The sequence below is a fragment of the Coregonus lavaretus genome, assembly GCF_964263955.1.
Source record: "Coregonus lavaretus genome assembly, chromosome: 20".
Classification (NCBI taxonomy): Eukaryota; Metazoa; Chordata; class Actinopteri; order Salmoniformes; family Salmonidae; genus Coregonus; species Coregonus lavaretus.
This window is the reverse complement of record NC_140007.1, coordinates 4490392-4502456: the sequence shown is the minus strand read 5'-3', so window position 1 is coordinate 4502456 and position 12065 is coordinate 4490392. Positions and strand designations below refer to the sequence as shown.

The 12065-nt window shown below is 44.9% G+C and overlaps 1 protein-coding gene across 1 annotated transcript in view; it reads left to right on the top strand.

The window, feature by feature from the left end:
- The window catches only part of LOC311147580 (uncharacterized protein), a gene marked incomplete at both ends in the record, with an annotated part of 77689 nt that overhangs the window by 33751 nt on the left and 31873 nt on the right, over positions 1-12065 (top strand). The window contains 4 exons of the mRNA XM_084184325.1: positions 9774-9925; positions 10757-10814; positions 11424-11511; positions 11637-11992. Of these exons, the coding sequence (XP_084040451.1) occupies positions 9774-9925; positions 10757-10814; positions 11424-11511; positions 11637-11992 (654 nt within the window). The remainder of the gene's footprint in view (positions 1-9773; positions 9926-10756; positions 10815-11423; positions 11512-11636; positions 11993-12065) is intronic.

Sequence of the window (12065 nt, the reverse complement as noted above, 5' to 3'; positions counted from 1 at the left end):
CCCTGGCTGAGGGAAGGAGGTTCTCACCCAAGATTTGACGGTACATGGCCCCGGCCATCGTCCCTTTGATGCTGTAAATTTGTCCTGTCCCCTTAGCAGAAAAACACCCCCAAAGCATAATGTTTCCACCTCCATGTTTGACGGTGGGGATGGTGTTCTTGGGGTCATAGGCAGCATTCCTCCTCCTCCAAACACAGCGAGTTGAGTTGATGCCAAAGAGCTCGATTTTGGTCTCATCTGACCACAACACTTTCACCCAGTTCTCCTCTGAATCATTCAGATGTTCATTGGCAAACATCAGACGGGCCTGTATATGTGCTTTCTTGAGCAGGGGGACCTTGCGGGCACTGCAGGATTTCAGTCCTTCACGGCGTAGTGTGTTACCAATTGTTTTCTTGGTGACTATGGTCCCAGCTGCCTTGAGATCATTGACAAGATCCTCCCGTGTAGTTCTGGGCTGATTCCTCACCATTCTCATGATCATTGCAACTCCACGAGGTGAGATCTTGCATGGAGCCCCAGGCCGAGGGAGATTGACAGTAATTTTGTGTTTCTTCCATTTGCGAATAATCGCACCAACTGTTGTCACCTTCTCACCAAGCTGCTTGCCGATGGTCTTGTAGCCCATTCCAGCCTTGTGTAGGTCTACAATCTTGTCCCTGACATCCTTGGAGAGCTCTTTGGTCTTGGCCATGGTGGAGAGTTTAGAATCTGATTGATTGATTGCTTCTGTGGACAGGTGTCTTTTATACAGGTAACAAACTGAGATTAGGAGCACTCCCTTTAAGAGTGTGCTCCTAATCTCAGCTCGTTACCTGTATAAAAGACACCTTGGAGCCAGAAATCTTTCTGATTGAGAGGGGGTCAAATACTTATTTCCCTCATTAAAATGCAAATCAATTTATAAAATTTTTGACATGTGTTTTTCTGGGTTTTGTTGTTGTTATTCTGTCTCTCACTGTTCAAATAAACCTACCATTAAAATGATAGACTGATCATTTCTTTGTCAGTGGGCAAACGTACAAAATCAGCAGGGGATCAAATACTTTTTTCCCTCACTGTACATTCAGCCACTTGTGAATTGAAGGAAAATCATGAAACAGAGAGACAAAAGATACATTATTTTATAAGTGTTTTTCTTTTTTTCTTGGTGACATTTTTTGGGAAGCCTCGCTTCCCTTGGCATCCATGAATACACACCACTGATAGCTACCTGGCTAGTTTTGTATTGTCTCATCTCTCCTTATGTCCACTGTTAGATCTTTCCCGGGCGAGAAATCCTAGAACTGCTAATATCCCTACAGGTGTAGGATAAATGTGGACATTGCACAAACATCGCCCAGCATGAGTGTAGATACATGTATCAGCTGAAAATCGATTTTCTGCTGTAAGTATCACTTGCTTATAAAGACAGTATGCCTACACTTTACCTAGAACATCAAAATACATGATGTGAAGAGTACAACTTCAGCTGTCTAACCAGAACTAGAATGGGATTATATTTCTATGGTCTATTTGGCAAATCTAAGGATTTGGCTGTCCAACAACACACTGACATTCACAGTTCTCTGGGTGATGGGTGTCTCTGGGTGTCTCCAAGTCTCCAGTGGGTGATAAAGTCCCTTCCATCTATATAAAGTATTACAGGTTATGCAACAGGTGCAGTCAGGTGGCAGGAGAGGTGGCGTGCATTACTCTTTATCCTGGATATGATAGAGTTTGCCTCAACGCATGGGTCCATCAAGCAGAGTTCAATAACTACAGGCAGATGTCAGATGCAGGAGGATTGCTTCTCCTACCGAAGGCTATACCGACCAATTCAAAGTGTCCTCCAGGAGAGACGAGTGCAATTGCTGAACTTATGTAGATATTCGAAACAAAGTGTTTTAAGCAGTGTTCTACTAACATAACAATGTACAAATATTACACTTGCCTTCCATCTTCGATTGTCATTCACAGCCCATACAGATACTGTACAGCATTTTGTCCAGTGCATGCTGGGGCTACCTTGCCAAACATGTCAGTCGTCATTCCTTCCTGTATGGTGTCCCGTATAAGACAGGAGTTCCCTGACATGTTGCCCTCACCCATTGATAGTACCATTTGATAATAACAAAAGACAATGAAAAGTAATAGATGTGTCCCAATTCAGACAGAAAGCCCCTCTCTTGTCCTCTATCTGTAGGAAAATAAGTAGAGTTGTTGAGTGACACGTATCGAAAGGGTTGTATTACCTTGTTTATTGTCTGTCTGTACATTCTGTTTAATGTGGCAGCACCATTTCACAGTCTCCGGTTCAGCAGAGTAACAGGCAAGCGAGTTAGGAGTGTTTTGAAGTCTGTCTGCTAGGCTGGGGATAAGGAGGTTTTCAGGAGGTCCAGCTGTTAAGTCCTGAAAGAGATACACACGCGTGTGGACACATGAACACACACACACCCCTTTGAGTTGACCAAAAGTGTTGCACATTATGCTAATTACTTTTACTGTAGTACTCATACTAAGCTGCGATACACAAAAAGGTGCTATCTAGAACCAAAAAAGGGTTATTTGTTACTGCGTAATACATCAGTGTGATTTTGAGCTTGTTGATGATCCACTAGCTACACTTTGTGTGTTTTTCATTCAATTCCCAAGCTGCTCTGTCTGTTGTTAAAAGTAAACTGCACGGGTGGGCAAAAAAAGTCCTTTACCAGCATCATTAAAATAATGAGGAACTACAGGAATGAAATGAGCAAAAGGAGAGAGAGAGAGAGAGAGAGAGAGAGAGAGAGAGAGAGAGAGAGAGAGAGAGAGAGAGAGCAGATACGAGAGAAAGAGCAGACAAGATAGCGAAAGATTCCCAATCCCATGAGACTATCTAAATCTAAAAATCTAAATGTTTGCCTCTGAAGCAGACTGGTTAATTAAGCTAAAGCTAAGAGAAGGGCTTGCCTTGCATGAGTCTGTGGGATCAGCACAGTTAAGTATTTCAGCCTTACTCAGCCTCCCATTGGCTTTGGACCTTCCACACTACTTAAGCAGTGGAAAATAGAGATAAACTGTCAACTGTCATATTGTGAAAGGCGATATCTTAGCAGTGGTATATTTGGGATCAGGCCATGATAATGATTTTAATCTTACCCAGCTTCTCTGTGCTAGCCTGGTCATAGATCTGTTTGGGATTTTAGACAAATCTATTCTATTTACTCCCATCGACCATGGCAGAGGAGGTGGATAAAACACAAACAAATCTGCTACCAGGATATGATTCAACAAAAAAGAAACAAAGAAGGTCATTATAGCAGACGCTTTTATCCGAAGTAGTAGTTACTTATTATCTAAATATCCCCTGGTGCTGCATTACATTTACATTGTAGATAATTGGGATAAACACATTCATTCACAAGTTGGCTGTAAGCTACGTACGCTAACCTTGTTTGGTTCATCATGATGACACAGTATATTTATAGCCCCTGTTATTTCCTTCTTTAGTAAAAACACAGCAGTCATTTACTGTATCTCCCGTCCCACCCACCTTAAACTGAACCAAAGATAAGAACATCTAGGTGACATCATAGCCAGTGCACTTCAGTGACAGTAGTTACAGTGTATATACTATGTACATATACAAACAAGTGCAGATATACAGTTGCTTAATGGTTGTAAATAATGAGTGAGACAAGGTCACAGTGCAACCATGTACAGAATATTGCAGTGTTATTAGATAACATTAGGACGTGTGTGTGTGTGTGTGTGTTTATACTGTGGCTTAGAGACGGACATGGCAGCCCCCCCCCCTCCCATCTCTTCTCTCTCTGTGTTGTTATGGTGGTGTCTCACGGGGGCAGAGATTGCTGAGGACATAATGTGATATCTCCTCTGCTGCAATGTGTAATGTGCTGCTGGGGGCAAGGCCTCTGTTGAACTCAGCCCACTATGTTGTGATATTTTCCTGGCTTCCCCTCTTTCTCCCTCCTCTCTTTCTCTCTCTCTATATCCTCCTCCCACTCTCTCTCTCTCCATCGCTCTCTAACTCTTTACTCCTCCTCTCCCATCTCTCTCTGTCTCTCTCCATCTTGCTCTCACTCACAATCTATCTTTCCCTCTCCCTCTTTCTCTACACCCATACTCCCTCTCCCCCTTCTCTCTCGTTTCTCCCACTCCCCCCCCCCCCGATCTGTCATAGATTATGTGAGAGTCACTGACCAATCTCCAAACACCTTGATGACAGATTGATTTAGAGGTTGAGAATTTAAGGATGAACTACGATGCAGTTCTCATTTCAGACTGAAGGGGGTGCTACACAAACACACACACACACACACATACACACACACACTGATGCTCTATTCTGATGTTCTGCTAGAATAATCACTTAGTGTGATGTGTGCTGATGTGATGACAGAGTGAGAGTAGTGGAAGAGGACAGGGTAGTCTACACATCTCCACCCTGCCTGTGAAGCTCTGGCAACAATTAGGGAAATTGCGTCGGCAGGCGTTTGACCCCTTAATCCCACAGGGAGAGGAGAGGGAAAATAGGCTTTTGGGGAGTTTGCGGCGACCATTGAAGCATCACAAGAGGCTGTGCGGCTGGGCTGGGCTTTGGTAGACAGCGGGGTGGGGTGGTGGCTATGTAGCTGAAACCCTCCCTTCCCTTTCCAGAGGTTAGCACAGAGCCCAACAGAAACATTGAAAATCCTGCTCTATGACAAGAATGCAGATGATGTTAAAGGGTTTTTCCAGGGACTCACAGGAATCACAAGTTAAGATTCAGACCTTTGTGTCTCAAAGTTAATTCCCTAAAATAATACAGCTTCACTTTCAAGGTCTGGACAAAATCATTTTGTTTGGAGAAGACTTTCAGTGAAGTGACTGCTAAACCGTTGGAATTTACACCTACGCTGTCACTCTCCTTAAACTCTCCCTTGCCCCCTGCTGTTTCAAAGTGGTCATTGACCTGGCAACACTACAGGTACATTTAGATCAGGGGTGTCAAACTCATTCCATGGAGGGCTTAGTGTCTGCTGATTTTGGGGGTTTCCTTTCAATTAAGACCTAGACAACCAGGTGAGGGGAGTTCCTTACAAATTAGTGACCTTAATTCATCAATCAAGCACAAGGGAGGAGTGAAAACCCGCAGACACTCGGCCCTCCGTGGAATGAGTTTGACATGTGATTTAGATCATCAGACAGAGGGCTGTGGACATTACAGAATAACACCTGAAAATATGTTTTCTGATCAACACCAGTCACTGTCCTGTCCTATAAGAACTACAGAGAGAGCTCACAAGAAAATGTATGCACTCACTAACTGTAAATCGCTCTGGATAAGAGCGTCTGCTAAATGACTAAAATGTAAAATGTAAATAAGCTCTGTATGTCATCTTGAGTGGTGTTGTGTTCTAGCTCTGCTCTTGTTTGTCTAAGGGAGTTCAGAGAGGAAGCCCTGACTTCTATCTGTGGTTGTTCTGCTACACTACTGCTGCTCTCTCTCTCTCTCTCTCTCTCTCTCTCTCTCTCTCTCTCTCTCTCTCTCTCTCTCTCTCTCTCTCTCTCCCTCCTCCCCCCCCCCGCTCTCTCTCTCTCTCTCTCTCTCTCTCTCTCTCTCTCTCTCTCTCTCTCTCTCTCTCTCTCTCTCTCTCTCTCTCTCTCTCTCACACACACACATCTCAGTTCTTATCTCTTTGGTCTCACATCTCACTATCACATCTCTGCTCTCTGCTTTTGCATTTCTGCTGTTCTGAGATTCCAGAGAAACGCTTCCTCTCAAGGTGTTCTCAGCACCAGGTCTGAGTCATAATCTTCATCATCATCATCACCACCATCCGCGGCAACAGAAGTATAGTTTTTATTATCTTCCCAATCTCCTCCTCCTCCTCCCCTCCTCTTCCTCCTAATCATAATCATTGTTAAAACTAAATATTCATTAAATGTTTAAATATAGTGTGTGTTTAGTATGTGGAAACATGCTGAGGTGCTGTGTGTTGTTCGGATGAACGCTCTCGTGGGAAAGCTGAAATGATATCTGTGTTTCTCCATTAAATTTTTGGAGGAGTAGGAAGAGGAGACAGGTGGAAATAGTCTACCAATGACCTCTTTCTCTCCCCTGAGCTCTCCTCCTTCCCTGTTTCAGTCTTTCTCTCTCCCTCTCTGCCTCCCTGCTTCACTCTCCCTCCCTGTCTAGCAATTTCCCTTGTTGTCGGGGTCTTCTTTCATTACTTTCTCTGCTCTCACTCCTTGTTGCCCTCATCTCCCTCGCCCTCTTTCTGTCTCCTTCCCTCCCTCATAGCTCTTCTCCTCTGCAGTTCCATTTCTCTCTCTATCTACATCTCCCCCCCCATATCTCCCTATCTCTCTCGATAGCTGTTGTCAGCAGCCTGTCTGTCTGTCTGTCTATCTGTCTGTGTCTGTCTGTTCTATAGGGGGCTGTCTGTCTGTTCCATACACTGCACATTTGGGTGCTAATTCATTTGCTGTGTATAACTTCACATCTCTGCATGGTCATGCAGAAAGTGAGGGCGAGTGAGAGGGAGGGAGAGATGAAGAGAGTGAGGGATGAGGAGAGAAGGAGGAAGGAGGAAGGAAAAGAGATGCAGTTTTATCTCTGAGAAACAGAAAACCACATAGACCCTATTGTGTATTCTGGAATTGTTCTTAATTTCGCCTCCCCCATCTCTGTCTCTCTCTAGCAATTCAATGTAAATTGCTTTATTGCTTTATTGGCACGACGTAACACTGTACATATTGCCAAAATACTTGGGAAATGTACATCTCTCTCTCTTTCTCTTTCTTTCTCCATGACCTCCTTTTGCTGACTGCTTTTTTGTCATTCATGTCCCTTGTGTTCAGCTTTCCTACTAATCCAGTGGTTTGGTCACATCACTTTCACTGACTGTGTGTGTGCATGTCTGTGTGTGCATGCGTGTGTATGCAGGCATACGTGTGAATGTGCTGTAAACAGCATAAGTTATCGACATGAAAAAGGCAAGCTTTGCGTGGGGTTTAATTTCATCTGAGAAATAGGGCAATACTGCCACAACACCCTCCCTGGCCAAGGTGTCTAGTTTTGATTTACATTTGGTTGGGTTGTCAATTAACGTAAATTCTACTTGAAATCAACAACAGAAATTCACCATGTCATTGGATTTGTTGTAGGTTAAAAGTTGATTTAATGTCATCAAATTTTTTTCCAGTGGGAAAGCTTTCTGTGTGTGTGTGTGTGTGTGTGTGTGTGTGTGTGTGTGTGTGTGTGTGTGTGTGTGTGTGTGTGTGTGTGTGTGTGTGTGTGTGTATCAAATCAAATCAAATTGTATTGGTCGCATACATGTTTTAGCAGATGAAATGCTGGTGTTCCTAGCTCCAACAGTGCAGTAATATCTAACAATACACAACAATACACACAAATCTAAAAGTAAAAGAATGGAATTAAGAAATATAGAAATATTAGGACGAGCAATGTCGGAGTCCGGATATGTGATGGAATGTATAGACATTATAGACAGTATGTGGATAGAATATATAGCATATCTGAAGAATACGTGGATAGAATGGTGTATGTACAGCAATAGTTGAATAGGATGGACTTGACTAGAATACAGTACATACATATGAAATGGGTAAAACAGTATGTAAACATTATTAAAGTGACCAGTGTCCAGTGACTATGTACATCGGGCAGCAGCCTCTAAGGTGCAGGGATGAGTAACCGGGTGGTAGCCGGCTAGCGACTAAGCTAAGGGCAGGGTACTGTGTGGAGGTAGGCTAGTGATGGCTATTTAACATTCTGATGGCCTTGAGATAGAAGCTGTTTTTCAGTCTCTCGGTCCCAGCTTTGAGGCACCTGTACTGACCTCGCCATCTGGATGATAGCGGGGTGAACAGGCCGTGGCTCGAGTGGCTGAGGTCCTTGATGATCTTCTTGGCCTTCCTGTGACATCGGGTGTTGTATATGACCTGAAGGGCAGGCAGTGTCCTCCCGGTAATGCGTTCGGCAGACCGCACCACCCTCTGGAGAGCCCTGCGGTTGCGGATGGTGCAGTTGCCGTACCAGGCGGGGATACAGCCTGACAGGATGCTCTCATTGGTGCATTTGTAAAAGTTTGTGAGGGTCTTAGGGGCCAAGCCACATTTCTTCAGCCTCCTGTTGCGCCTTTTTCACCACACTGTCTGTGTGGGTGGACCAATTCAGATTGTCAGTGATGTGTATGCCAAGGAACTAGAAGCTTTTCACTTTGTCCGCTGCGTCCCCGTCGATGTGGATGGGGGCGTGCTATCTCCTGAAGTCCACGATAAGCTCCTTCATTTTGCTGATGTTGAGTGAGAGGTTATATTCCTGGCACCACTCCGCCAGGGCCCTCAACTACTCCCTGTAGGCTGTCTCGTCATTGTTGGTAATCAGGTCTACCACTGTTGTGTCGTATGTAAACTTGATGATTGAGTTGGAGGTGTGCGTAGCAACGCAGTCATGGGTAAACAGGCAGTACAGGAGGGGGCTGAGCACACAGGACCCAGTCGCACAGGGCGGGGTTCAGACCCAGGGCCCTGAGCTTAATTGATGTGTACTATGGTGTTGAAGGCTGAGCTGTAGTCAATGAACAGCATTCTTACATAGGTATTTCTCTTGCCCAGATGGTATAGGGCAGTGTGCAGTGCGATTGCGATTGCATCATCCGTGGATCTATTGATGCGGTATGCAAATTGCAGTGGGTCTAGGGTGTCGGGTAAGGTGGAGGTGATTATGATACTTAACTAACTTCTCAAAACACTTAATGATGATAGAAGTGAGTGCTACGGGGCGTGTGTGTATGTGTGCATGCGTGGGTGTGTACTGTGTGTGTTTCTGTACGTACGTGTAGTGTGTGTAGTGTAGTCTAGTGCGGTGTGCTTGTGTGTACTTGTATGTGTGTGTTTGTTTTTTACGTGTGTGTATAGTGTGTGCATACGTGTGTGTGCATCATAAATAAGTATTTGATTAAATGTGCTAGGCTTGTCAGGATGTAGGCCTCAAAACATTGCAAAGCAATCACTTTCCTTCTTATTGAGAAGGAAAACAAACATATTGTGCCAGGAAATTAAATGAAGCATACTGATGGCCAGAAAAAAATTTTTGAGGCTGGACAGTGAGACTATTTGTGTTATTCTGTTAAACTTACATTTGAGAATCACGAACTACATGAGAATACAATTACTAGTATGCGCTAACATCAAGTAACATGGAAGGAATCCTACACATATCTGTAGGATGTTAGCTGGCTTAATGTATGCACTTTGGATTATGGAGAGAGGGAGTGTAGTGTAGGTGAAAATATGTAATTTCAGAAAATATGTTATCTTCTCAACGACTTTGTGTCCAGAAATTATTTGTAACATTCTAGCTACATGTAGTGTACAACCCAGCATGTTCCTCCGTTTTCTTTTTGTGCTACGTGCACTTGTGGTAGCAAGCCCAAAATAGAAACCTAGACGGATGCTCAAGCACACATACCCCTCTGCTCACCTACTGTAGCTCTTAGCAATACCCCCCTCCCCTCTTTGCAACACCTTCCTCTCTCTTTGTTTCCGTGCACCACTGTAGATACAGTATTAATCTTAATCTCAAACTCTCTTACTCTTTTATATATTTCTGTGGTGTACACTCAGTAATCTTTATCACACTTTAAAAAACCTCCTCATATCAAAAACACATACTCTGTTTAACTAGCAATACAGGGCCCCTGTCAAAAATGAAATGTTGAAAACAAAGTTGATCCTAACCATCTTATTTTCTTTATTTTTTCTCAACCCCTCCTCTGCAGGTTTTCCTGAGCACCCTCCTTCTGCGTGAGTGTGTTATGGCCTCTGTGATGGACGATTCCTACCGTAAGGTGCTGTTGCTAGGGGCCATCGCCGCGGCGTCAGCCTTCGTGGTCACCATCGTCATCGTGGTGGTTTGTGTGGGCTGCCAGAGGTGAGAGGTCACAGCCCACACCTCTCTCTCTCTCTCTCTCTCTCTCTCTCTCTCTCTCTCTCTCTCTCTCTCTCTCTCTCTCTCTCTCTCTCTCTCTCTCTCTCTCTCTCTGTAAATGTAACCAATAAAGAACAAATACATTGATGTTGCCCCAAACTGTATGAAAAAAAGGCTACTCATTACTCTTCAGTTTTGTAAACCATTCATTTTTCTGGTGCCGAATTCCTGCCTCCAGTGTGTTGTTATGGTGTGACAGTCCTGTGGGATGTGGATGCTTAGACACCTGCTCATGGCTCCCCGGGGGCAGGCAGAGCTGAGAGGTGCCTAGAGAGATGTGTCCTGGGCTGGAGAGAGAGACAGAGTCCCTGGGGCATCTCAATGGTACTAAGTGGCCTCTGTGCGTGTGTAGGTGCACATGTGCATCTCCTCTCCTTTATCTTCACTGAACTGAAAAACACAGGCTAGGTGAAAGCAATGTATGGATGGCCTCCGGGAATCTACTTTCACATGTCCATTTAGATCCGATCGGTACAGGTGAAGAGCAGTAGATGAGGAGAGGAAGCCACATATGAGAATTGAGATCAGTTGCACGTATAGTCAGATATACCTTCACACCTCCTCTCCCACCTCTCTCTCTACTGCTGTCTTCAGCACACCTGCATCACATGGCTCGCCCTATCAACAGTCCCCCATGGATACACCGTTCCCAAGGCGCCCGTAGTGACGTGTTAGCAACCATGGAGGAATATTTACTTCTCTCTGAGTGAAACTCAGCAGCGACATGGTTAATAATAGCACAATAATAATAATTGTTCCTTCATGTGTCCTCAGGAAAAACAAGACCAAGCATCCTCCGGCCAATGGAGAGAAGGGCACCTCAGGAGACATGGTGAGTTATTTTAATTGCCCACGCTGGCCCTTTCACTTTTCCCTTACCCCATATTAACCCCTTCTTTAACCTCATACATTTTTTATTCTTTATGTTGTATATTTCAGACCTACCATCCATTGCACCCCATCCACGATCCCTTTACCGTCGTTTGTTATCGGCCCACCCAATAAATTGCATTCCTAGTACTACCTTACACATGACTTTGAGAGCTCACTCTACCACCCAGCATAAAATCTACTAAATTATCACCCTCATTTATAGCAGCAGAAATATCAAACACATCTACACTCTTAGAAAAAAAGGAGCTGTCTAGACCCTTAAAGGGTTCTTCGGCTATTCCCATTGAAGAACCCTTTTTGGTGCAAGTAGAACCCTTTTGGTTCCAAGTAGAACCCATTTGGGTTCCATGTAGAACCCTTTCTATAGAGGGTTGTACATCGAACGCAAAAGGGTTCTACCTGGAACCAAAAAGGGTTCTACTGGGAATCAAAAAGGGTTCTCCTATGGGAATAGCCGAAGAACCCTTTTGGAACCCTTTTTTCTAAGAGTTTAGCACCACCCAGTTATTGTACATCAGACTGAGCAGTGTCTATGCTCTCTGTATAGGGTGCTCTCCGTCAGCCCAAGAACAGCTCCATGAGTAAATCTGACACTAGGCTGCATGAGATCAACCGCCTGCCCCGCAACGGCAACAGTGAGTAACAATACCAACAACCAATAGACTGCCAACAACTAGAAAACTACCGGTACATTGGTGAAATGGAAACTATGTAACAATGACCTGGTAATACAAGTCCCCCTCCTTCTCGCTCTCTCTAGGTGGGTGTAAGAACCGTCCAGCCAGTATGGACCTTCTCCTCCTCCACAGCCGTCGCTCCACCTCTGACCTCCGCCCCCCACTTGTCCGCCAGCTCCCCCTGATCCCCACCAGCCCCGAGGGGGAGGGAGACCCAGTGGGGGGAGACATCCAGGGGGAAGGAGGAGAGGGGGTCAGAGACCACACCTACACTGAGGTGGGGATCCGGAACTCACCCGTCCGTTGCTTGGACGACGGGCTGTACGAGAGTGTAGGGGTCAGAGAGGTGGACACGGTGCCACCCGTTCCCCCGTCCACATCAGCCAACGGGACCTGCACCGATGGTGTCCGCAATGGGAACGGAAACAGGAATGGGAATGTGCGTATTTATGCTATGAAAGCAACGCAATAGAAGTGTTGACATCGCGTCATCATTGGAGACACTTTATATT